The sequence below is a fragment of the Molothrus aeneus genome, chromosome 8 (assembly GCF_037042795.1).
Source record: "Molothrus aeneus isolate 106 chromosome 8, BPBGC_Maene_1.0, whole genome shotgun sequence".
Classification (NCBI taxonomy): Eukaryota; Metazoa; Chordata; class Aves; order Passeriformes; family Icteridae; genus Molothrus; species Molothrus aeneus.
This window is the reverse complement of record NC_089653.1, coordinates 20,712,431-20,739,285: the sequence shown is the minus strand read 5'-3', so window position 1 is coordinate 20,739,285 and position 26,855 is coordinate 20,712,431. Positions and strand designations below refer to the sequence as shown.

Here is a 26,855-nt window from a genome sequence, read left to right as displayed (position 1 = left end):
ATTTTATGTTACATGGATTGAAGACCTCCTGCTATAAAGCATTTGTGTTGATGCTCTAGAAAAAAGACAGTGTAACAGTAGATACCTCATCCCAAAAGATGTTGCAGAATATTTGTACTGTACATGTTCATCTCTTTGGTAGTTTATGCTGGAGAGACTAATGAACACCATCCTCCAGAAGCAGGGATAGGTGGGTGGGAAGGTTGGTATTCCTTCTGTGAATGTGTCATTTGGTAGGCCTTAGCTTCTGTCACCAATCTCTGTCACTTAACATTATCTTACAGATGAAGTGGTATAATGTTTGCATAGCTAATAAAGAAAATCCCAATGTTTTTGATAGTGGAACTGAGAAGGAAAAAAGGAAGTGAAAAGTTTTGGTTCAGCTTCATTCCTACAAAGTGCATGATCCAAGTGAACGATTGCAGTGGCTCACCAGTGATCTTTTGAGATACTTCAGAAGGAAAAGTTATACTTCTAAGAGGATGACAACTCATAGATTACTCAGGATGGTAGAGTTTCAGTAGGTAATAAAATGATGATAGTCCTTCAGTATCTAATAAAACTTTTTTCCAGTTTCTTAATGTGTTCATGTTATTCTAGCACCAAGGTGTTAATGCCTTTCTCCTGTTTTGAGTGCCTTTGCAGTATGAGGGAGAATCAATGTACTTTTAAAATGTAACAAAATTAGGAGGCTGGTAAGGTACATTAAGAGTAAACAATTTTATTTTAGTTGGTGTATCCTTTAAGTTCTCCCTGAAATACCTTGAAGGCAACCTCTTCAGGGTATATTCAAGACAGTTCCTTACAGAAATATTGAGAGTATTATTTGCTGCTCTTGCAACCCATTCTTGATTTGATCTGTGTAAGATTAATACTGTTTTCTAGAGTTTTCAGTGGTTTTGTTTACTTGAATTTGTGTATGACTTGTAATATGTAGATTAGGAACCTAGTTTTTATTTTAAAATAAATAATGTCAAAAGACTGAGAGTAAAGCTTTTGTACACTAAGCAGGCCTCATGTATTTTGAAGTGTAGGGCTGTGACTTCCCAAGAACAAGTGGCTGCACAGGCTGGCATCATTACTGTTGGAACTTTTCAAATTGAATACTGCATCCAGAATCTCTTATGTGCACTGTATATGTTTTAGAAATTTTTTTTTGAGGTTATATCAGACTTTCTCTATGAAGAATTCAGCTTTTAGCTTCTGTGGAAGCTATTACTTCATGGCTGCTCTTGCATAAAAAGCAGGAGTTAACCTGAGCAAGTATGTGTTCACTGCTGCTTAAAGGCCTATGCCCAAAGCATTAGAGTAGATGTTCTATAACCAATGTTCTTAAGGGAGTTCAGACTCCAAAGGGGGGAAGAATAATGTAACTCTTCCCTTGTTGGTGGAGATGAACTTGAGGACCAGAACAGTGGACTGCCTCCTGTGCTGCTCTTTGTGGGAGGGCTTATACAGTCATGTGTAAGCAGAGCTGGCATGTGCACTGCTGCCCAAATGAGACAGAGCTCTCAGTTTCTCACACACACTTTTCTAATGGACTGAAGTGAAAACTGAAAGTCAGGATTGCATGCTGATGATAATGCCAACGTGTTCCAGCAGATGGAATTTGAATAGTCACTGAGGTGTTCACTTTGTAACTTACTGATAGACATCTTGTATTAGTCTGTGCTGACAGCTGCTTCAGCTTGCAATTCTCTCCCAGTTTTTGTAATGTAATTGGTCTCATTTTGGAGTGCATTGTTAGTTGTAGATACATATGTAATAGTTAACAAGTAAAACTTGTACAGCATGAAGTTGTAGGTCATTCATGAAATACATAGTCCACATGGAATTAATTATACTAATTTTAGCATTTGGTTGGATTCCATATGCAGTGTATGGTACTGTGACCTGGTGTGGTCATGGAGCTGTTGTTTCATTCCAGATGTTACTTCAGCTGCTGTGTAGGAAACAGGATTTCTTCATTGTCCACAGTCCCACCTTCATAACTGTTTGCACACCTAGGAGAAGTAAAATCACAATCCATTCTTTGTGTATCATTGCACTTCTGGGTTTTGTTCTGAATTCTGTTGAGTGGTTTTTTTTCCTCTTACTGGCTGATTCTATATTTGAAAGTTGCTTATTTGATTACTTAACTGTTCATGTGAGTGAGTGTTAAGAGCTGACCCAGCTGGGATTTGACCAAATGATGAAGTGACAGCAGAGGGCTGTCAGGTCAAGAAAAGTCAGACTCCATTAGAACTTAGGTTGAATTTCACCCTTGTCAAGTCTAAAGTTTAATTTGGGGATGTTTTCAAGGTGTCTGGGCTATTTCTGTATTAAGAAATAGTGCCTGGGAGGAAGTTTTCTGGAGGTTGGAAATATCAACTCCTAAGAGGATTCCCTTGCCTTCTGATGGGTGCTAGCTAGCAGCTTTTCAAAGAGCTCTAGGCAGAGCCTGACATTACTGTTCCAGGGACTATGCCACTGAGGATTTTGTGTACAGTCACACAATTTTAATGGCTTGGAGAATATGCAGAGGTAGTTGCAAGGTGTTGATACCAGATGTCCTTTACTCTTAGAGATTACTCTCAGGACAGTTTAACATGCTGGGGCACAGAGATGTAAAAGTCCAGACAGATTGTTTCATGGGCAGCAGTGATCAGGTCACTGTTCCTTTTAAGCCTCCACTCACTGAAAGCAACAAATGGAAAGTTTCATCATCTGAAGCCCTGTGGGCACCCAGTCCAGCCAGAACACTTACACTGGGACAGTTGGGATCTTTATACAATGCAGCTGCACATGTGTTCTTCAGCAAACATTTTGAAGAGACTCTTGCTTACACCTGTATCTTGACATTAATTATGCAGCTACTAGCTTTGTAATGCCTCTGGAGCTGAAGGGCTCTTGAATCCATGCCATCCTGTTTCCACAGGAGTGCCATAAAGTTCACTTTAAATAGTATGACAACTGCCCCTTCAAATGGAGATCAGCCCTCTGTTTGGGGCAGCAGCAAAGATCTGCAGATCAGCATGAGGAACAGAACATGTCATTTATTGCAGCATTTGCCTCCTGTGCCTGGGTGAGGGTCATGTCTAGCTTGGTTCAATGCTGAATGTGCAAAACTGGTGACCAGACAATGGAATCACTGTGGTGCCTGGAGAGTGCCACCACCTAGGTGTGGTGGCTCTTCTGGAGGTGAAGCATCTCAGATGATAGTAGATGCCTCTTCTTAAGCACCTGCATTGATGTCTGTGTCAGAAACATTTCTAATGGACTCAGTGTAAAAGGTGTTTCTTACAAGAAAAAATTGAGTGGAGTGCTGATCATAAGAACCTTGAGTTGTTGCTCTCAGTTGTGTCATTCTGATACACTTCAACAGAGAGTAGAAAAATCTTGAATTTCTAAAGTGAGAGGAAGAAATTTTTTATCTCTTTGAGCAAGGTAGTGCTTTGTGGTAGCTCACACAGCATGAGTTCATATCAAAGGTGTGTATGGTTGCTGTCCCATTGATGAGAAGTAGTTAACATGGTATTGGAGGATGACAGAAGGATCTGAACCATTGTTTAAGAATTAAAAGTGAAGAACTTGGTTTTTTTAAGTTCTGATTGCAGCAGAAGTAGTTTTAGAGATATCTTTAATTTTTAGCATGCATTGGTATTTAAATTTTCATAATAATTTACAATTATTTTTCATAATAATTTATAAACATTTTTTGTTTTAATCTTTTTTTTTTTCCCCAAGTATTCCTTGTGTTTCTGTTGTTTACTTTTGTCTTCCATAGGCTTAGAACAATTTTTTGACAGAGTTGACAGATTTAATAAAATAATTAAAAACTTTATCTGCATTGTAGAGCATCTCACTCTACCACATTGCTTCACACTTCTGGGAACGATGTGAGGCACGTGGTGCCCTGCTTACAGCACTGTCTAGCATGAGAAGCAGAGAACCACATGCCACTAGAAAACTTGGTTCTCTTTGGCTTTAGTAACTTGTTTAGAGACTGCTAGTTTGTTCTGAAAATGAAAACCTTGTCAGAACTTAGGAAACTTCCTTTTTAAACTGCAGGTATTCAAAACTAATTAGTTTGGAATTTGTAGTGGTTTTTTTCCATTCTTAATGAAACTCAGACTGAAAGCTTTAATTTGAAAGACAAACCAACTAGCACTGCTGATCAGACAACTTTTTCAGTGCTACCCTTCCAACTCATGCAGAATTCAGGCTCTGCCATACTCTGCTGCAGCAGCACCAACACTCAATTGGAAAATCTTAATAGCTCCAAAATTTTATCAGTTTGGAGTTTTGCATCCTTCTGTGGGAGGAAAAGAGAATGATTAGTGTGACCAGCACTACTGTTAGTCAGATGTTGTTGGCTGTGTTTGCTAATCCCGTTTCCATGTATTTTGCTGGAGTTGAAAGCTGAAACCTTCCTGTAGTGATGTCAGACAAGTGATTTTTTTTGTTTGGTTTGCATTTGTGTGTAAGTTCAGCAGATTACAGTTTGAAATAACAAATTCCAAACCAAGCACACTGTAGGTTAAAAAAACTCTAAGAAAACAAGCTGTATTTTGCAGGTAACACAGCTTCAGAAAGTTGTGGGTTTTAGGAGTGGAGATGTAGTGTTGTAACTACGTCTGGAATTCAGGTTGAGTTTTTGAGGGTAGGCTTAGTGGTTTCCTCCTGTTTTGACTCATGAAGAGTTCTAGCTGGGGAAGTGGTCACAGTTACACGTGGTGCTTGATTTTGAGATAAAAAAAGATAAATTGATAATTAAAGGAGCGTGTGGTACTAAATGGCAAACCTGAGTATGGAACACCAAAGTTTCACAGAGCAGAAGAATGAAAGGGGTGAGAACAGGCAAGTTGGAGCAAGTGGTTCTTCTGAAAGCCACTGTGTTTTGTATTGAATAATAGTGACTGCTGCAAATCTGGTTGGGTTATTACTTTCAAAAGTACTGGAGAAAAAATACTGGCAACTAATGAGGTACCTGGTATGTTTCTCATGACTAGTCCACTATCAGGGATTCAGAAGTGTTGGATCTGTAAAGCTTTTTTCTCCTTGACTGTATGATCACACAAATTTCCTGGATTTCATATATCTAGGGTTTAATTTTTGGGACTTTAAAACAACTTACTAACTAGTAAATCATAGCAATTGAAACTCTAGTTTTAATCTACAAAGATTGAAATAAGCTCACCTATTTTAGTAGTAGCAAGAGAATTATTTCTGGGATGGCAGATAGCAGAATTGTGTCTAAAAACTTATAATTATTTTAAATCTAATGAATACTTAATCTAATACCTCCAGTTATGAGAGTTTTTGGGTTTTGGTATTACCTTGGCCCTGCACTGCAATTCCTATTGTCTTGTGAACCCATTAAGATAAACTCAGGATTAAGTGCAGTTGAAGCATGCCAAAGAAAATACAAAATCCAGTGATGTTGGAAAGAGGTTTTGGTGGTTTTTTTTCTTTTTACATTATTTGAACTAATGTCAAAGGCAATTTACATGAAATGTAATTAGTAGCAACAGACTAACAGGGACAAGGCATTTGTTATTTCCTGTGTGTGCTCAAACCAAGGATGTGTGGTTATGAAGACAGGTTGTCCAGGATACCTATATCTTTATTCTGCCAGGCTGTTCTAGGTGAGCTTCACTGCTGTGTAAGGTCTGGTTTTGTCTTGTTGCAGTTCTTGGAGGAGTACATTTATGATAAAGCTGGAACAAACTATTTTAATTGCTCTGTGTGAACAGGTTCTAGATTGATACTCAGTAATAACCTCATACTGCCCAATAACTAAAGCATAAAACTTGGCACTCATTAGAGAGCTCTGATCAACCCACTGATAGTAAGGGAATAATGAATACTTGAAACTCCAGTCATATATTTGAGTATCTAGATTGTTATGTGAATATATACATAAAGACAGACTTTATTTCTCATTCAGTAACTAAACAAGGAAGAAATTAATTGTTCTACAAATAGATGATTGGAGTCTTTCACTAAATACAGAGTTACTGTGGAAACAGATCTGGTTAAATCCCTGTATTTTGAGGGAAGAGCAGAAGCATCAGATGACTTGCAAGCTGTAAACACAAGAGGTTTGGTTTTGTGTATTCCAGGTAATTAGGGGGAAAAGATGTGAAAAGTAAAATTTTGTCATCCTGGAGAGGCAGAGTTTGGTGTTGCAGATAACAGGCTGTGTTGTCAATAGAAGTGATAATGTGCAATAGGAGCAGCTGAGCCCTCTGCTTTTTCTATCAAATAGAATTTGATGATCACTCACAACATATGTGCTTCAAGATTGAAAATGTTCTATCACAGAAGAAAGACAGGAATTTTTTTTTCTTAAATTAATTTTTTTCTTGTAACTGAAGATTTTTTAAACTAGCCTTTCTTACAGTTACTTTTTTTGTTACCAAATTAAATGGGCTTTTAAAACAGCTATGCTTAGTGTTAGGAAAAAAGTACATTATTCACTCTGCCAACTGACAGTCTTCAGACAGACATCTCTTCTCTTTGAGTTATATAAACTGAAAAATGTGGGGGAATATTAATAGAAATGGACATCTGAGCTATGAATAGCATAACTTTTCGGTTTTTGTCAATCACATTTAGGCTCGATCGTCTCTTTATTTTACTGGACACTGGTACAACACCTGTAACAAGAAAAGCAGCTGCACAGCAACTTGGGGAAGTAGTGAAACTGCATCCTCATGAACTGAATAATCTCTTATCTAAAGTAAGCATATGTTTTTCCCTTGTACTTGAATGGTGAGAATCAAACTAGTTTAAAGGGATGTGCTTCTGTGGGAAGAAGAAAATGCATTGTGGTCTTGGGTTTTTCAGAAGTAAGAGAATGAAGAAAATTAGGGGCTGCTTCTGTTTAAGGTACTGTTATGTCAGCTTCTGAAATGATTGTGAGGTTTCACTTAGCATTCAATATTGATATTCAGCATTTGCTGTAAGTTCAGAGCTTGTTCTATAAAGAGAAGCTCTACTGCCTTACAAAGATTTTTTTCACTTGCCTTTAAAGGTTATTACTTGTGTGATAAAGCATTAAAAAAGAGGCTGCATGTCTTCAAAAGGGCTGGAAATTAGGAAGAGTTTTCCATTAGCTTGAGACTTCAGTCTGACCAAGTCTAGTAAAACCACCGAAAATAGTCCATCTCTGACAGGTGGAGATGGCTCAGTGACCTCAGTTCTGTTCTTATGGAACAGGTGCTGTCACCACAATTGATGCTATCAACAGAGTGGCCAAGGAATCACAAATATCAAACTGCTTTCAGAGAAAGAAATAGTTTTTCCAGATGTGTGACATAGTGATAAATTAGTTTAGAAGAGCATATATTGCTTCAAGTGACCCAAGTTGTATCTCTTCTTGGGTTAAATTACTTCAGGGTTTTAAGGTCTGTTAATCAAGTTTGAACACTTCCTTGTAGAAAAAGACAGCAACAAACCAACCAACCCAAAAAATAAAAACATATCTCAAGCCTTGTTCAGTACCTGGAGGAAATCAAGTTTCAGTTTAACTGATTGGACTAAATATATCTCATAAAGTCTTAAGGTCTGGCTCTGGCAAGTGTTCTGCTAAGCAGTGAGCAATATAGAGAAGGCTGGTGGCATTTCTTGGTTTGGTTTTTTTGTCCTTTATGTTTTTGTTCTGAATGTTTTATTAATTCATAGCATTAAAGTAATTGTGTTTTAATAGAACATAACAGCTGATGGATTGTTTTAGAAGTACACTTTAAGCAAATACTTATTATTAATCTCTCCTTCAAGGTGTTAGTGTATTTAAGAAGCACGAACTGGGATACTCGTATTGCGGCTGGCCAGGCTGTCGAAGCCATAGTGAAAAATGTACCTGAGTGGAATCCAACTCCAAGATCAAAACAAGGTGCTCCTTAAACTCATTGTGTATCACTCATTGTTTATCTTATGCAAACCGTCTGTGATACGAGACTTTGCAAGGCATCTGTGTCATTTGGTTTTTTATGAGCACAAACTTTTATTTGCACGTAAGTTGTTTGGAGCAGGCTGCTAATAATGCTGAGGTCAGGGGTTCAGTCTCTGCATGGGCCACTCACTTAAGAGCTGCACATGATGATCCTTGTGAGTCCCTTCCAACTCAGACTATTCTATGATTCTGTGAAGTAGGACTATAAGTAAACCTCTTTGGCTTTAGATGCTCCTGACCTTTATTTCTTTCAGAATTCCTGTTCTTGTCCTTTGTACCCTCATAAAGCTTTTATAAAGAAAAGGAGTAACTAGTAAAATGGTAATATGTTTAACCAATCAACTTTGTCTCGATAGTTTGCAGAAATTCTTTTCTTCACTGTTCCCTTAATCTGAGCACCTTTCTGAGGAAGGTGAGATGGCAGTTTGCTCAAGTCTGTTCTGTTTCTTTTCATCTGAAATCATTGTGTTAGGGATGTTAGTTTCCTTAATTGTTGAATTATGGACTAAGTGATTTTGTCCAAATCCATTGGTACTGTCTGTGTTCACAGCTTTGGGATGCAGGTTCCAGAAATTCACCAACTTTTTTAAAAACAGACACATACACACCCTAAAACAGCATCAATGAAACTCACATCTGTTTGAGATGATCTCATATTTGTTTCACTTGGTGCCTCCCAGTTCTGTTGGCTTTGAATTTGACAAGCAAGTTCTGCATTTTCCTTGTCCATTGTCTTTATTTTTGTAAACCATCATATTTGCTCTCCTCCAACAACTTCTCTTCATATTGAAGGTTTGCGTTCTCTTCAATCTTTCCTCACAAGCTGCTTTGTCTTTTAGATAACTTTTTTTCTCTGTGCTTTCTCTTACTTGTGTCCTCCTTGAGATGCACAGAACTCCACACAGTCTATCTGCATCTCTAGAGTACTGAAATTTACACATAGTGACAAAATGATGTGCTTTGTCCTGCCAACAGTGTCCTTCCTGGTGAGACCCAGTACTTTGTTGTCTGCCCTGGCTTTCACTGCTCAGTAAACAGATGAGTACAGAAAGCTGTCAGGAAAATGCCTCCAAGATTTTTATTGAATGTTGTGTTGTGTAGGCATGGTTTAGGTTATTCATTTTACACCTTGTTTACTTATTTGCCCATTAGTCTGTTCTCACAGTCCTCCTTGGATTCCTTAGTGCCATTGTGACTTCAGGCTACTCAAAAGAGTTTAGTGTCACCTGTGTCCTTGGAGAAGAGTGCATTAGTGAATGTCTTTTCCATCAATTAAAGGATTGGTGCCTCAGAGGACTCCAGAACTAATTTCTACCTTTCAGTTTGTAAAAGGATGTTCTCCCCAGCTCTGTGCTAACTTGGTTCTTTTGATTTATTCTTTCATATGAATCCTTGCCAAAAGCTTTTAAATGTATTTTGTTCACTGGATGCCCTCTATCCATTTGTGGCAGCTCTTTAAGGACATTGATAATCAGGTTATTAAAAGGTGTTTTTTCCAGAGCAATTCTCTTTCCCAGTGAATAATATTTATCCATATACTTAATAAATTAGTTCTAGAATCATAGAATAGTTTGAATTGGAAAAAACCTTAAAGATCATCTAGTTTCAACCTTTTCTACCGCAGGTGGGGACTTTGCTGCTGTCTACTCTGTCTTACCAAGGACAGAAGTTCATTTCACTTGTCTAGTTCAAGGATTACTTCTAGCATGCCTTTTGTACATGGAAGTTGGGTAACCTGTTAGTCTTAGAGTACAGCACCCTTTTAAATGCACTATCCAGTTCTGGCACCTCTGCCTATCAGATTGTTAATGAAATTGAAAAGATTGTGTGTTTAAGAAAAAGGTACTGTTTGAGAAGAGCTCACAGCTAGGCATCAGCAGCCCTTTCTCCCACACCTGTTTAGACACTCTGTAGCTTCCCAACTTTGGATGCTTGGCTGGCAGGGACACACAGCAGTGTTGATGTGCTTGTGATACCATTTGTGAGCCATGTGCAGTTCAAAACTGTAAGCTGGCCCTGTGTGTACAGAGAAGGCCTGTAGGTCAGTGTCCAAGATTTTAAAAAGCTAAATTTATCAAGGAAAAAAAAATTCTATTTTTTTTTTCTCTTCAGGTACATTTAGTGACCTATTTCAGTTTGTCTTTGTGAAAATGGAGCCTTTATTCTTTGTATTAAAATGCTGTATGTGTGCTGATTCTTTGGAGGAGAGATAGTATATCTTGTTTTTCCTTTATCTTCTGCCAGAATTTTGAACAAAAATTTCATCGTGTTGTCCTTAATATTATTTTTATTTCCTACCTAGAACCAGGCTCAGAAAGTCCTAATGAAGATTCACCTTCAACAGACCGGTTGCGTTTTGACAGATTTGATATCTGTCGGTTGTTAAAACATGGTGCATCTCTTCTTGGATCTGCTGGTGCAGAATTTGAAGTCCAAGATGATAAATCAGGTATCTATATTTTACTTGCAGACAAGAAAACTTAGTGATTTGAGAAAGTTTGTTGTGGCAGCATTATGAATCTAGCCATCCATGGATTCTCAGAATGTCAGGAAATAATGGCAGAACCTATTCCCCAACATGTGGTTTGTATTTTCTTCCTCAAGTAACACAGTTTTTTAGGAGGGATGTATTGTTTGTTTAGGTTTTTGCCATAGCAGTATTACTGTGTATACAGTGGGGAAGAAGGGGTGGAAACCTAAAGAAGCATCAAAGATTTCTGTAGACATTTTTAGAAAGGGCAGGCACTTCACTGCTTGTTCTTTACCTGAACAGTGTTCCCACATACAGAAGTAGGATGTGGCTTATTTAAAAGCTTGAAGGTTTCAAGTATAGAAAGACTGCGTGAAAAATACTGTGATAAGACTGACAAAGTTGGAAGATCAAATACCAGTGCCTGTGTGATGTTTTTTGTTTCAAGTGACTTGTCTAACATTTTTCTGTAATTTTTTTAGCTGAGAGTTGGTTTGTCAGTGTAATGGCACTGAATTATTTTAATCTAAGCTATTTTTTGCTATTACTGTACTTCCCTGTTCTTAGTTCCAGGCCATCTACCAGTTTCTGTGCCAAATTAAGTGATGCTTTTGATAAGAATCTGACTGTGTAGCCCTGATTCCTTTGTTCCCTGTGTGTGATGGGTTCTGTGCAGGGTTCTCAGAAGATCAGTAGCTCAGCAAGGAGCAGAGCATGTGGCTGCTGAAACTTGAGCAGTGTCCTGTCTCTTCAGGCTGGTTGCTAATTTATTGCTTGCCATCTTTTAAGCTAGATTAATAAAGTGGTGTACAAGTTCCACCTCGTCTAATGAAACCCAACACTTCAGTTCATAGAAACCTGATATTTATTCCAATGTCACATGATTTCATCCTTGAAGTTTTTTATGTGGAAAAAAAAAAAAGATATACAATATCAAAAAATAAGAAAATGAAACAAAAATCCTTAGTTGCTGCTTTTTTTATTCATGGGAAAATGTACAGTCTGCTTTCTCTTCTGTGTTCTGTAGCAACTTCCCTTTTCAAGTAGACCACATAAATGGACTTAATGTAACTTAATCTTTAGAATTAGCAGTCTTTGATAATTATTCCTGAGATGATGTTAGAAAGGAAAAATATTTTTTAAAGAATGGAAGTTGCTTGTCTTTGCTTGTCAGTTAAATGCAGTTTAAAAAACTTACTGGTATAGACAATATTAACTACTAGTTACTACTCAACCTGGTGTGCACCCCAGAATCATGTCTATATTGGTCATCTACTTAAAAGTTTGTGCTGGTAATTGAAAAAAAAATCCCACCACAACACCAACAAACCAAAACAACAACTCCTCCTGACTGGTTTCTGTACTGTGCATGTGAAGTGAAGTCTGACAGCCCTACCAGCTACAAGTTTTGGGTTGCTTGGAGGTTTTATTCTACTTGGGTGCTAAAATCTTATCTTTTTAATGCAATTGTAGGTGCTCCCAAAGCCTAGGTGTTCTATAGTTAGTGTTGAAACTCAGACATTCTTGAGGTGGCATCTGTTAATTTCCAAAATGAACCTTGCTTGATCACAGTTCAAGTACTTGTGTAGTTACAGTAGCAGAAGAGGTCTTCCTGGGTATCAGTGTGATTTGTCTTAGCAGATTGTATTAGCCAAATGCAATTTAATCCTGTAAATTTTGGCTTTGTTGTGTACATTGAGCAAGTCATCAGTAAAATATCCAGTTGGAAATCTGACACATCTTCTTTTAAAATCCCTTTTAAAGGTGAAATTGATCCTAAAGAGAGGATAGCACGACAGAGGAAACTGCTGCAAAAGAAACTCGGCTTAGATATGGGTGCTGCAATTGGAATGAATACTGAGGATCTGTTCAATGATGAAGATTTGGACTATTCTCCTTCTCCAGTTTTACTAGTAAACAAACAACCTGTAGGTAAAACCTTGGGCTATTTGACTGCAAGAAATAATACAGTGGGTTTGCTTTATTTGAGCTTCTGTGGTTACAATATTTCTGTTTTAAGTAAGATGATTGGCATCTAATGTGGTGTGCTTTGGCTTCCTGAGTTCTTACATCTCATAGTTGCTTGTTAGTATTATTTCATGTCAAACTGCTGAAATGTTTGAAATGGAGGGTTGGGGAAGTTGGGAGCATTGTGGGTTTGAGAATTTTTCAGGACTTCCATCATAAGAAGAATTGACAATGAATGACTTTTCTTTCAGACTCTTCAGGCTGCTGAGTTAATTGACTCAGAATTTCGAGCTGGTATGAGCAGTAGACAAAAGAATAAAGCCAAAAGAATGGCTAAGCTATTTGCAAAGCAAAGATCCAGAGATGCAGTGGAAGCTAATGAGAAGAGGTATAATAGTGAACTGGTTTCCTTTTATTTCTGTGAAGCTGGGATTGTGATTTGATTTATCTGTTGAGAAACTTCCTACAGTCTTTGCATCTTAAATCTCTTATGTGCTAATTGTGCTGATGGTGGAAAGTTTGCATGCAGTGCTTGTTCCCAGGAGAGCTTTGTTGAGGACCCAGCTTCAGAGGCATCTTGACATAATGGGATGCTACAGCTGAAATGTGTGGTTATTAAATATGGCTTGAGAATAATGCATCAAAACCGGGGATTTTAAGAAAATGAACAACTGAAAATTTAGGATACAGTTTTCTGATGTGTGCTGTGTTCTTCACTGTAGTTTATAGTGGCATATTATTGTATCTACTGTGTTCATAATGAATGATGAACAAAATTCTTGATCTTATTTAGGAATTGCTGGGTTTCTTGGATAAATCTGAGACAGACTGTGAATTTGGGACAGCATTCTACTGTCTCCTCACTGCATTTTTTGGTTTTACATATAAACTCAGCTAACTTGCATATTTCACAGTGCTAAGCCTCTTTGTTTTGTATTCTTGCCATACTTTATTGTATCTGGAGACATCAGTTGTAGATGTAATTACTTGCCTTAAAGCATACCCTGAGTTCATAAACATGTACTTGCTCCTTCTCAGCAATGATAGCACTGATGGGGAACCAGAAGAAAAAAGAAGAAAAGTTGCAAACGTTGTCATCAACCAGCCTGCCACAGACTCAAAAACATTGGTAGAAAATGCTCAGGAAGAGGTATGATGCATTGTTCTGCTGTTAGCAGGAGAGATCATTCAGTTTTTCAGCAAAGTAATTTGAAACAAAATTCCTTCATGTGCCCAAATTCTTTAGTCCATTTAGCATTCAGGGAAGTGGAATGAAGAATGTCATGGCCAGCTTACTTTTAACATAATGAAGCAGGTCAGCTTCTAACTGTTACAGCATTGAGGAAGCAAACACATTTAATCCTTTGGTAGCAGTTTGTGACCCAAATTAACACAAGTAGGTGGCTACAGGTGTCAGACCCCGAGGTATTAAACTGGAAAACTGTGCTAAACACTTACATGGTAGGATTACAGTGAGCCACAAATAATTTGATCTAAATGCTTATTTAATCTTTGCTGTACTTTAATTAGGCTTAATTTAGAATTAGATTCTATCTTTAATAGTTGAATATTAAAACAATTACCTTAGTCTTGGAAAAAACTGTATTTGTTTCAACAGACTGAAAAGCTAAAAATTAAGAAATGCTAAACCAGAATATAAATGATGCATAGAAGTTTATTATCTAGAGAAGTCTGTATCCTACAAAAATAGCTTTCCAGACATCGTTCAGTAATTAAAATCTTATTTGCATAAAAAATGGTTGGAAAATTAATCTGAAATATTAATAACTACAGGCTGAATAGCTGCTGGTTTTTAAATGTCTTCCAGTCTTCTGTGTATGTGATGATGTGAACTTACTAATGGTAGTAAAAATTCCTTTCCACAGCCATGTCAGTTTCCTTGTAGAAAATTTTGAAATAGTGGATATGCTTTGGTTTTCAAAAAGTAGAATGTGTTTGGAAAAGGGTGCTGTTTATTGCTGGATTGATTGACCCAATTTCACTAATGTAGTGTGTTTTCAAACTGAGACTTACATGTTATGCTCTTTAAAGGCAAAGTTCATAAATTTAAATTTAATCACTGGATAGAATAAGAAACTCTGCTTAATTTTCTTCTTTAGCATGGTTTCTAAAGGAGAGGTGAATTCCAGAACATCAAAATTAATTCCCATAGAGACTGTTAACAGAAACTTGATAAACTTGTTAAGAGATCCAGTGCTAATCAGTGAAGTTTCTGAGCTGGGGAAGAAGATTGTTTTTTCAGTTCTGTCCAGTAATGAAAAAAAGTACTTATGATTTTGGAGTTTTTTGTATGCCATTGAAGTATGCACAGACAACAATATAAGAAGTGTTTGTTCATGATTCCTCTCTTTTTCAATCTCATACTTAATATTTTTTTATGGATTTAGGCAAATGAATGGCCTCTGGAAAGCTTTTGTGAAGAGGTGTGCAATGATCTCTTTAACCCTTCTTGGGAGGTAAGACACTTGGACTATTTAAGGTGGAGCTAATAGTTTTTTTAAAAGGGCTTCAACAGAAATGCAGACATTGTATGTGTAGAACTTAAGAGAATTTTGCCAGATATCAAAATTTAAATCATTTATGCATACAGATTACATAGCCAAGACAAATTTGCTTCTAGCAAGCTTAAGTGTTTTTTAGACTCATTTAAAGGGGAATGGAAAACATGTGTAATGTATACTTGTGGAGAGTGAGAAAGATATGAAAAGTAATCATTATATAAGTGAGAATTATGGGAGTGTTGAAATTCAAGCAAAATAAAATCACATCAATCTATGGTTAAAAAGATTAAGCAATTAAACTTGGGTTCATCAAGACTTTAAGGAATATTATGTGAGTCTGTTGCTGGCAACACTGGTATGTTTGTCTAATGCTATGCTAGTAGCAAAGGAAGGGGAATCAATCCTTTAATAACTATAAAAGCTATATGTTTGGTTGCTTAGACAATTTATTTTCAAGATTCAAAATGGTTCTACTCACCTTTTTATTCAGTCCTTATACAATTGTCCACAAACTTTGGTAGAAATTTCAGGTAAAAATATGAAGTAGCTGATAATGATCTAACTTCTTGTTCAGAAGGTGGACATAACTGTTGTCAACTAACTTCATTTTCTTGAGTTGATCTTCTGAAGGGTTAAATATTAACAGCAACTCTAACATCCTTATGTGTATCTGTAGCACAGTCTCGGTGATGTCAGTATGGGCAGAGCCAGCTTGCTCTCAAACTTGGAAACAGAGATAGATCATATGCAGCCAGCACAATTATTTTGGTCCCAGAAAAAGAATCATTATATTTGTGTGGGACATCACTGCACCTGAGCTAAAAAGCCTCACCTTATTTGAAAACAGGCTGTTTGCAGTTGAAGGCCAGGTCCACTTGTCTTCTGGTATGTAGATGTTCTCATAGCTTTCTTAGTACATTTGATAGAAGGCACATGTATCTTAATAGGGGAAGTAGATCAATACAGAATCATTATTGCAGCATGTTCTGGTGAAAAACAGGCTAACCTGCCTCAAAATGTATGTTTAAAGTGGCTCTTTGGCAGCATCTTGCAATGTCTAGAGGTCACCTGGGTGACTACTTCAGACTGCTTGCCACGCTCACAGGCAGCTGAAGTCAGGCAGGATGAATCCTACTACTGGTATTGCCTTTATACATTTGTGTCTTGCTGGTTTGTATTTGCAGAAGCTGAGACATTAGCTATCAAAGTCTCCTTCTTTTGACTTTTAAAACCTAGCTCATAAGCTGTCTTGGACCAAATAAATTGATGATTTATGAACAATTAGGATTTTGACTAGACTGTTTTTTATTGGCTTGCTTATAGCTTTAACCAGCAGGCACTGAGCTGTACATAGGGGACATATATGTTTGCATTTCATATAAGATATTCTGGTGAAGGGGGGAGCTACCAAGTACTCAGTTCTAGTTGTTACTGCCATGAAATGAAATGCAACAATTTTCTGCTAGCAATAAGCATGTATCTGGGCTGTTCTTAAAAAAATAGTGTTAATTCTCCTCTAACTTATGTAATGGCCTCTCAATGAGAACCCATTTCAAAACTCTGCTTTTGCAACTTTCCGTATGTGTTGAGTGAGCTTTCCTTGAGAAGCCAATTGCTAGTCCAGTTAGGTGTCACAAATACCAGGAACAGGTGTGTCTTTAGCACATCTTTCTACTGGTCTTTTCTTATTTCCAGAACTCTTCCTAGTGTGTTCAGCTGTTCAAGTTTGGTGAGAGTATGCAAGTGCCTATAATTTGCTTTCCCATATTGCTTGTTCACTTATTTCTAAAATCCAGTCAAGTAAGGCAGGTTTGTAAGTTAGGCAGAAGAGTAATTCCCAGAAATTTGTTTTGCAGACTCCAGAATACTCAGTGAGGATCCAAACTCTGTTTAAGCAATACAGAGAGTGATAGAAAATATTAAACATGAAGTGCTTGAAACTATAATAATATGTATTTGCTTTAGCTTATAAACTTAATAAAAACAGTAATATCTTCAAACTTCTCTTTGACAACTAGTGCCACTATGTTGGCTATGTTGCTGCAAACATCATAATGTGTTAGAAAATAGAAGCAGTTCTTAATTGCTTCTGTTCATAAGCTGGCAAATACCTGGGGTAAAGAAGGCTGATTTTTGGACAGGTGAATATTTTAATAGGTGATTTGATCTAATAATTCCCACAAGTCTAAGTAGTGCTAGTTCTGCAGCTCTTGAAACATCTCTGTTAAGAATACAGTAGTATTATTCCAATTTTCCAGCATGGGTTTAGTCTTCTGTCCTCTAATATTTTAAAACTGACTTTTTACTTCACTTTCTTAGGTTCGACATGGTGCAGGTACTGGACTGAGAGAGATACTTAAAGCTCATGGTAAAAGTGGTGGTAAAATGGGAGATAGCTCTTTAGAGGAGGTAAGTTTCCAGTCATAGACTTAATATTTACTTAAATGAAGTTTAGAAAAGAGACTTCTTAAAATATTTTGCAATAAGTGTGTGATGTGGGGGAATATAAGACTTTTCTGCTTAGAATCATCTGGATGACATCACTGCATGCACTGACAAAACATTGTTTTTAAAAGTCCTATGCAGAACCCAATAATACTGTATAATTGGCCATTAATATGTTGGTTGTCTATAAAGTTATTAAACATTAACTTCCATATTAGAATATACTGTTTTCAAATCCTGGTAAGACTGTACTGAAACAAAATTGACAAGTTAATTGTGTTACTCTGGTAGTGTCTCAGACCATTTAACTCTACTTGCTTAAATAGTAAGAGGACTCTATCAACCTGCTCTCTTTATTATGAGAAAAGGAATTAAAATAGTCTTCTTAAAAGGAGAACAGTTTTTTAAAAATATCCACAGTAATAGTTTGTTTACTAATAGTGAATTTCATCCAGGTTTCTACTGACTCCCTTGCTGTAGAAGCAGCTGGAAGAGCTTGTGGCTTAGAGAGTTGAAGAATGAGATGTAAATCAGTGTACTTCAGGATACTTTGTAAATAGTGAAAGCAAAAACTTCTCTCTCTCCTTGCTTCCTTGTAGAGTAGAGATGCATGGAGATGGCTGGGTGGGTAATAACAACACAATCTGCAATAATAAAATACTTTAAACCATTTCTTAACTATTTATGGAAAGTGTGTGTACTCCAGCTAGCTTCAAAACCTGCTATGTCTGCCCTCCTCACTGGCAGAGCATGAGACATTCAGAAGTCTCTGACTTAGGTCAGCATAATGTAGCAGCAACCAAAACTTCAGTGTGGTATCTCCATTATTCTTACACTGACTCCAGAACACAGCACTGTACCAGCTACTGAGAAAAAAACCCAACTCTGTCCCAGCTGAAAGCAGGACACTAGCCTTTGATAAAAGTACGGTGTTTTTAGAGAAGAAAACATCCAGGTTATGATGTTTATAATAATCCAGGTGAGTTGAATTAGTGCTGACTACTTGGCCTGGACTGTCTCTGCAAGAGAACTGTATTGAGTCAATGTGAGCATTTGTTGTCCTGTCTTTTACAGATTTTAGCTAAATTAAGCATATCAGAAATGCTTTATGAATAAGTGTAGTCAAAGTGTTAAACTTTTCTCTTCTTACAGATGATTCAGCAGCATCAGGAGTGGCTAGAAGACTTGGTTATTAGACTTCTTTGTGTGTTTGCACTAGACAGATTTGGAGACTTTGTTTCAGATGAAGTAAGTTTAAGTTACCTTTGCATGAACAGGTAGATCAGCAGGCTTCTGCAGGAGATAACACTGCAGCAGCTTAGCTGTGCCTTGTGTAGTGCTGCTGCATGTGCCTGTTAGAACTGCTCAGAGATGCTTATTAAAAGGTAGCTGATACATGAAATTCACCTTGTTTGTATGGCAGTTTGGTCATCTCTCTTAAAGTCAAATTTCATACAGAAGTATCTGTTTTATTGTTTACTTTTTCCTAGGTAGTGGCACCAGTACGTGAGACTTGTGCTCAGACTTTGGGAGTAGTATTGAAACACATGAATGAAACTGGTGTTCATAAAACTGTGGATGTTCTCCTGAAGCTGCTTACACAGGAACAGTGGGAAGTGAGACACGGTGGTCTCCTAGGAATAAAGTATGCTTTGGCAGTACGTCAGGTAATAACCCTCATGACAAATTGTAGAGAGCTTGGGATAAAGAATCTCTGCTCAAAGTAGAGGATGTGGATGAACAGTAGCTAGGTGTGATAAAGCAAGATTGCTTGCAGTGCAGTCCTGTGGGTTGAGATGTGTGACTGCACTTCTATAACCATGCTGCAAGTATATAGTGCAAGCTGTGCTTGCAGAAAACATTAGAAATAGAGATATGCCTGCCTGGTCTTGGTGGTATTCTCATATGTGAGGTAACAGAGCAGAGTCTTACAAGAAGGTAAGACTGTCTGTGGTATTATTCTGTAGACAGTGAGCTCTGTTTATACCAAAACTGAGCTGATTTACAGTTCATTAAATATATAACCTATGTTTGATTTCATGAATGCTAACTTAAAATACTTAGATTATGGTGTTGGAGCTGTACCATCCCTTTGAAACAATCAGGTTCATTCACACACACAGAATGCATCTTAGTTGATTGTATCATTAGAAGCTTTGTCAGTTTAAAAATGCTTTTGATCTTTTTGGCAGGACATGATCAACACTTTATTGCCTAAAGTGTTGCCTGCAATAATTGAAGGTCTGCAAGATCTGGATGATGATGTCCGAGCTGTTGCTGCAGCATCTTTAGTACCAGTAGTGGAAAGCCTGGTCCAACTTCAGTCTCAGAAGGTGACTGAAGTGTTTTAAGTTCACTTTTGGTCTAAGTGAAGAAAATAATACTTAGAGGCAGCACTGGTTTTGTTGGTTTTTTTTTAATGATAAACCTCCTCTGCTTATTTGTGTAGGTGCCTTTTATTCTTAATACCTTGTGGGATGCACTTCTGGAGTTGGATGACTTGACAGCTTCCACAAACAGTATCATGATCCTTCTTTCATCCCTTCTGACTTACCCTCAGGTCCGCAAATGCAGGTAACTTTTCAATTAGCTTTTCTTCATTATTACAGGTCTGAGTGTCCACTTACTGTCAAATTGGAATGACCAGTTTCTTTCAAATCATGTACCAAAGAGATGATTAATGTAACTCACTATTTTATTTCTCTGGTTTTTCCATGAAGTGAAGCTTACGACAGTGCTTCTATTTTGATGACATTAGTATAATGCAACAAAGGAATTAAGAAGTGTACTAGACATGGTTTATATGTGGCTTTTTTCCCTCCTTTCGTCTGTGTCCTTTTATCTTGGGTGTTTTAGTAAATGATATTTGCTTCACTCACACGGTGGTCCTGTCCACAAACATCTTGTTTAACAAGGAACAGACAAACTCCAGATGAGACCAAACTGTTTATTAAAACACATTCATGAGCCTATAGAACTTTACTATTGGAACAGTTCTGAAATAAGCTACAAACAAACTCACATCAGTAGTACAACCAGTAATTCTGTGACTGGTTGATGATGCTGCCTAGTTGCTATCTCTTTGGGACTCTTAACGTACTAAGATGCAATTCCTTTAATTGGTCAATTTTTCATAGTACACATGGTAAACTCACAGTATCTGCACTTAAGGTAGATACTATACACATTTGATTTTTCTCATCCTATATCATTAGCATTGCTGAAGCTGATGGTTGCCCAAGTCTAAAATAAGGAATGAAGTTTTGTTACTAATGCAGTTGTAAATTCAGCATGTACTACTTGAATCAGCTGGTATGACAGTTGATATGCCAGTTCATGCAAAAAAGATGCAAGCTTGTTTTAAATTATTGGTAAAGTCATAACTGCCCAACAGCAACTTCAGAACAGAAATAGCTCCTCCTTTTTTCTAAACAGTTGAACAAAGCCTTAAGTATAATATGGGGAAAAACATGGTATAAATACATGCTTAAACTGACTAGTTCTCTATACCAGTTTTACAAACCCAAATCAGTATTTTCCTGAAAAAGGATAGCAACTCGAACTATTTTAAATGTGTAAGCTGTAGTAATTTAATCCTTCACTTAAAATCCCCAAGTATATGAAATACTTTCTTTTCTTGTAGAAAGTATTTTATTTTCTTCTTTTGGATAAAATGAGAATAAACAAAATGAACTTAGCTTTGTGTGTATGTATGTTTTTATCTCTGACACTGCCTCTACCTCTCCCTCTCCTGTAGTATTCAGCAATCCCTGACAGTTTTGGTCCCACGTGTGTGGCCATTCTTGCACCACACGATATCTTCTGTGCGAAAAGCAGCACTGGAAACATTATTCACACTGCTGTCTACCCAAGACCAGGTAAGAATTAGAGTTATTAATGTCTTACTGTGATGCATATTGGAATATACTTGGTCATATGATTTCCTTGTTTCAGAGTTCTTCAACATGGCTGACTCCAATTCTGCAAGACATGTTGAGGCACATATTTCAGTTTTGTATCTTAGAAAGCAACCAAGAAATTCTGGATCTTATTCACAAGGTATTTGCATGACTTCTCCTGGATATAGTGCTTGTGTATCCCACTCTTTCAAATCCTCTGTACTTTTGTGCAGATGAAGAATTGTGTGCTAATGTTAAATACTTCAATGCTTTACTGTAGAGTGGATGAGAGAGTTCCTGCAGTTTCTCAGAATGTGTATGATCTTATGTAGACCAGGTACAAATTTGTCATGATTTCTATTGTGATTCTTTCCCAAGGTGTGGCTGGAACTGTTAAACAAGGCATCTGTACAGTATGTTGTTGCAGCTGCTTGTCCATGGATGGGAGCCTGGCTCTGCTTAATGATGCAGCCATCTCATTTGCCCATTGACTTAAACATGTTGCTAGAAGTAAAAACCAGGTCCAAAGTAAGTTAAATGTGGTCTCACTGTCTGTTCTGAGGAAAGCAGGAAATTGCTTAGCTGTATATCAAACACATTCTAAGGGTGTTAGAGGGGGAGTGGTGGTGCCTTTCTATAGTTCTAAATGTAAACTGTCTTACAAGCCTCAGTTCTGTAGAGCAAAAGGTTTCTTGTCAGGTTATCCATGAAGAATTAAGTTCTGCTGTGTAGTGTTCTCTGTGTGTAGATACTCAAGAAGTCCTTATTTACATGGCTCTAGAGCCATCTGTTTGCAGGACTGAGTTAAATCCAGAAGCATTGTGTTGTTTCTGAAAAGATGCTGAGAGAGGTTTCCTTTTTCCTCTGTGTGTTTATCAGCTGTATGTCAAGTATTAGCCTTAATATTATAGTGAAGGAATGTAGCACACATTTAACAGGACTACAGAATGATGACTACAGAGATGATTTCCAAGTATTGACTGCTTTAAGAAATCTGTTACCCAAGAAGTGTTCTGTCTTAGTCCAACATTTTCATGGTGTGATGATTATTTGTACTGTTATGGAATATGAATTTATCTTTTCATTACAAATACCCTTTCAGCCTTTCCTTTATTCCACAGGAAAAAGCAGGTGCTAAACTGCGTCAAGGTCAAACCCAGAACAAGGAAGTGATTCAGGAATACATTGCTGGGGCAGACAGCATTGCAGAAGATCCAGCAACTAGGGACTACGTTGTCATGCGTGCTCGGATGATGGCAGCAAAGTCAGTTTACTGGAAATATGAAAAAAATACTTTAAAGCAATGTATTTTTTTCATAAAATATAGTGGTTTTGCCAAAATCTAATTTTCATTTTTGCATCTTCACGTTGAATCATTGATGGCAGAGTAATTATGACATTGAAGTGACTGTTCTTTTTCATCTTGTCAGGTTGCTGGGAGCACTTTGTTGCTGCATTTGTGACCCAGGTGTAAATACTGTTACTCAAGAAATAAAGCCAGCTGAATCATTAGCTCAGCTACTGCTCTTCCACTTGAATTCTAAATCTGCCTTGCAGAGGATTAGTGTTGCGTTAGTAATCTGTGAGTGGGCAGCCTTGCAAAAGGTAGGATGTTTCTGCAGCAAAAATATATTTTACTTACTATCTCAATCCACTGCTTGTTGTGTGGTACTTAGCTTGAAATAAGATTTCAGTAGGTAAGCTAAAATGGTGTTTATACATCTAAATACCAAAATCTTGATCGTTAGACAGTGCAGGAATACAGGACTCAGTAGATAAATGCCAGCTGTCAGAACTATGAATCAGTAAATATGCTCACATTTTTTCTACAAATAAATCTATTCTCAAGATGCCTTTATCTAAGGTCAGTGATTCCTTTTAAGATAACTGTCTTTTATCTGCTCACTATCATTTCTAGTGGCAGACTTTTTGTTCCTAATCCTTTATCTTTAATATTCTGGTTTATGAGTGTTAATAGTCCCTCTGGAAATGGATTTTTGTAGCTAGATTGAGCTGCCCAAGACTGAACAAAGAAACTGTGATTATTCAGAAATGCAAATTGTGTTTTTCTGTTACAGGAGTGTACAACTGTGGCTATTTGTGTTCAACCTCGTTTACTTGGGGTCCTTTCTGAACATCTCTATTATGATGAAATTGCTGTTCCTTTTACGCGAATGCAAAACGAATGTAAACAACTCATCTCATTGCTAGCTGATTCTCACATTGACATTGGAAACAGAGTAAACTGCAGTGTATTTACAATAGATCAAGCTAATGAGCTGGTAAGTAGAGGCATGCCTGCCTTTCCTCCCAATCTGTTCTTGTCTTGAAATACACCTTCAGCATAATTATTACATAGACAGTAGCTTGCAGAAATAATGTGGTGACCTTTGCATATCTCATGAAAAAAAACGTGTAAAGATTCTTACTGTTTCCCCTGAGGTGTGTTTACAGTCTGACAAAAATCAAGTGCAATGCAAGGTACATACTTAATGGGAGAATAAAACTGAGTGTTCTGATCCCAGGTGTGGATTCACTATTGAAATCTATGCATAAGTAAACAAAGCAGACTTCAAAACCATTGTCAGAAGACTTGTAAATAGACCATGTAAATTCTAGACTTTTTCCCCCACCTTGCCCCTGACCTTTTAATCTGCTTTTAATCTTTTTCCAGTGAAAGATTTAGGCAACAATAGTCAACCACCTATGAGTGCGGAAGGATATGGAAGGTCCTGCAACTACTTTGCTGTGCTTTTTTCTTAGATTTTTATCCCAGTCTCTTTCCTCAAAGGAAAGTCAGCTGAGAAGCGATTTGTTCGTGTACAGGATCTTGCACATCCTTTCTGGATTGTTGTAGTCACATTCTACTTTGCTAATCTGTCACATGCTTAAATATATCCAGAATATCTGGGTAGAACCCGTGGGATATGGGACAATCTAAATTTGCAGGAGCACATAAACTGCTCTTGTAGCTTTGGGAATCTAGACTTTAAATGTCTATGATATACCTGATTTTCTCTTTGATCTGCAGTTCAGGATTCCCAGAAATACATTTTGGAGCATTTCCTGTTATTTACTGGGAAATGGAGATGGTGATATGTGGTCAAGTGACTCATGTTGTGCCATGAGGATATCCTGTTTTACAGTCAATGAAACAGATTTCTAATTCCTTCTTTTCCTTTCTCTTAGGTTACTTCTGTTTTCAATGAGGTGACATCATCCTTTACTTTGAATCCTAAAGTTCTGCAACAGTTGGACAGTAAAAGGCAGCAAGTCCAAATGACTGTTACAGAAACAAATCAGGAATGGCAAGTGTTGCATCTGCGAGTCCATACCTTTGCTGCCTGTGCAGTTGTGAACTTGCAGCAACTTCCAGAAAAACTAAACCCTGTTATAAAACCCTTAATGGAAGCTATCAAAAAAGAAGAGAATACACTCATACAAAACTATGTGGCTTCATGTATAGCAAAGTTACTTCAGCAGTGTACAACCAGGTCTCCTTGTCCCAACTCTAAGATTATAAAAAATCTTTGCAATTCCCTGTGTGTGGATCCACATCTTACCCCACTGGCATCATGTCCTGCACAGCCTCAGAGTAGCCATGAAAACTCAAAAGGTAGGACAACTAAGACTGCCAGGATTCTTAATATGTCTGTGCTTATTTCTGAGCTGATGAAATGAGTATTTGAATGAGGCTTGTTTTCACTGATTTTTAAAATGCCAGCATCTGAGTATTTATTAATAATGATTTCATTTAGATATTTTAAACTGTGTGCAACTAATGTGCATTGTTTTATATCTATATATCTATATAGATGTATAAAATACTTTCATTCCAATTTCCAGGTATGGACTCTGGTTAATATCTAGTTCTGATGACATTTCACTTACAGATGTTATTGAGTAAAAATGGAAATTAAAGCAGCCTGTCAAAAATGTGTGGCTTGTGTTACATTCCATGGGCTAATCATAAGATAAAAAGATGAGGACAGTGTTCAAAATTAATAAAATAATCCTATGCATGCAATGGTCATGAATTTTTTTAAATGGCTGTCCATTATTGAAAATGTATGGATTGAATGAACCCAGATTAACCCAATTAAGATCTTAATACTCTCAAACATTCTAACCTCCTTTAAGATTTGACCATTGTATGTTTTACTCCTTCTTAATGAATGTGTCCTCCTTTATCTCAGAGTAGAATAACATTCACATCTGATTGAAAATGAAGCTCTCTAGTATAAATGGAAACATCAACAAATGCAAAGATACTGATGGCATCTTTTATTGTATCATGACAGAAGTATTGAACTGTTTTAAAGGACACAGAACATCAATTGGTTGGAACTTTAGAACATAATGTGTTCACAGGTAACATACATGTTACCTGTGCTTCTTGCTGAATTATAATTTCTGGCAGTTTGCACACTTCTCATCCAGAGTATGTAATGTTGTCCTAGCACAGTAGCTGTTTGTACTAAAGTTCCATCATCCTCAAGAGTGGAAAAAATTAGGGGATTTTTAAAGCATAATCAGCAGATGACTTGTAGGTAGCTCTCACTTCCCTCTATGTGTTAAACTACAGCTTAAAGTGTTGTCAGCTGTTCTCCCTTTTCTTTTAGGGCCCAACTCTGATAAAGATGGGATGCAGCACACAGTTACTAAGCACAGGGGAATAATTACACTGTACAGACATCAGAAAGCTGCTTTTGCCATCACAAGTCGGCGAGGTCCTACTCCAAAAGCTCCAAAAGCCCCTATTGCAGATCTCCCCACAGGCAGCAGTGGAAGCATTCCTACAGAACTTGATGAGGTACATTTCAAAAGCTTGAATTTGCAATTTCACATCCACCCCTTCTTTCCATCACTTTGAATTCACTGGAGTTGATACCTTTGTAGTAGGGATGGCAGGGGTTTTGCATCACAAAACTTCCTGTTTTGTGATGCAAGCAGCTTATGTTTGATGTTTTAAATGTTTGTCATTAAGAATATTAATAACTCCTGAAATGTTGTATTTACTATAGAATATGAATATCAATATAAGTTCTTGGAGATGGATTTCCACAATGGGTGGAACAAACACAAGATGACACAAACTGTGTCCTGTCCATGTTAGTGTTGGTCCATCTCAATGCCTGATGGATACCTCTGAAGCATTAAAACCAGCAATTGAAATATGATTGTGTAAAACAGCATGTCTGTGTGACTTCCATACTTGGTGTCCTAAACTCTTCCCTTTTATTAATTTCAAACTTCAGCATGTTTTAATGAGGTTCTAGGCAGGATTGTGAACTCCTAAACAGTGTTGTGGATTTTATTCTTAATTATTAATGTTTTCTATTAATTCTGCTTGCCAGAGAGAGCAAGAGAGGGGGATAAATAACAAATCAAGTATTGTAAGTTTTCTAGTAAGTACTGTTCTTGGTATCACTGTATTGGCCATATCTGAGGCTCTGGAACCAGAGCCACTTGGAAACATCTTGTTGAAATGGACTGGTACCAGCAAAGGCCAAATCTCAAATTTATGGATTTTAAATAATTGGCTGTGAAAGAATTTTTGTTTTTTACACGTGTATAAAGAATAAAGGAATTAACTCAGGAAAAAATCTGTT

At 37.2% G+C, this 26,855-nt stretch overlaps 1 protein-coding gene across 1 annotated transcript in view; it reads left to right on the top strand.

The window, feature by feature from the left end:
* The first annotated feature begins 6,545 nt into the window (after nt 1-6,545).
* The window catches only part of BTAF1 (B-TFIID TATA-box binding protein associated factor 1), a 32,727-nt gene continuing 12,417 nt past the window's right edge, over nt 6,546-26,855 (top strand). Inside the window, exons 1-20 of the mRNA XM_066554937.1 lie at nt 6,546-6,724; nt 7,765-7,879; nt 10,242-10,388; nt 12,174-12,337; nt 12,629-12,765; nt 13,416-13,527; nt 14,786-14,854; nt 17,219-17,308; nt 18,497-18,592; nt 18,835-19,011; nt 19,537-19,677; nt 19,794-19,918; nt 21,102-21,222; nt 21,299-21,403; nt 21,622-21,771; nt 22,365-22,507; nt 22,674-22,848; nt 23,322-23,525; nt 24,433-24,859; nt 25,866-26,056. Coding sequence (XP_066411034.1) covers nt 6,560-6,724; nt 7,765-7,879; nt 10,242-10,388; nt 12,174-12,337; nt 12,629-12,765; nt 13,416-13,527; nt 14,786-14,854; nt 17,219-17,308; nt 18,497-18,592; nt 18,835-19,011; nt 19,537-19,677; nt 19,794-19,918; nt 21,102-21,222; nt 21,299-21,403; nt 21,622-21,771; nt 22,365-22,507; nt 22,674-22,848; nt 23,322-23,525; nt 24,433-24,859; nt 25,866-26,056 — 3,054 coding nt within the window. The 5' untranslated portion in view covers nt 6,546-6,559. The remainder of the gene's footprint in view (nt 6,725-7,764; nt 7,880-10,241; nt 10,389-12,173; nt 12,338-12,628; nt 12,766-13,415; nt 13,528-14,785; nt 14,855-17,218; nt 17,309-18,496; nt 18,593-18,834; nt 19,012-19,536; nt 19,678-19,793; nt 19,919-21,101; nt 21,223-21,298; nt 21,404-21,621; nt 21,772-22,364; nt 22,508-22,673; nt 22,849-23,321; nt 23,526-24,432; nt 24,860-25,865; nt 26,057-26,855) is intronic.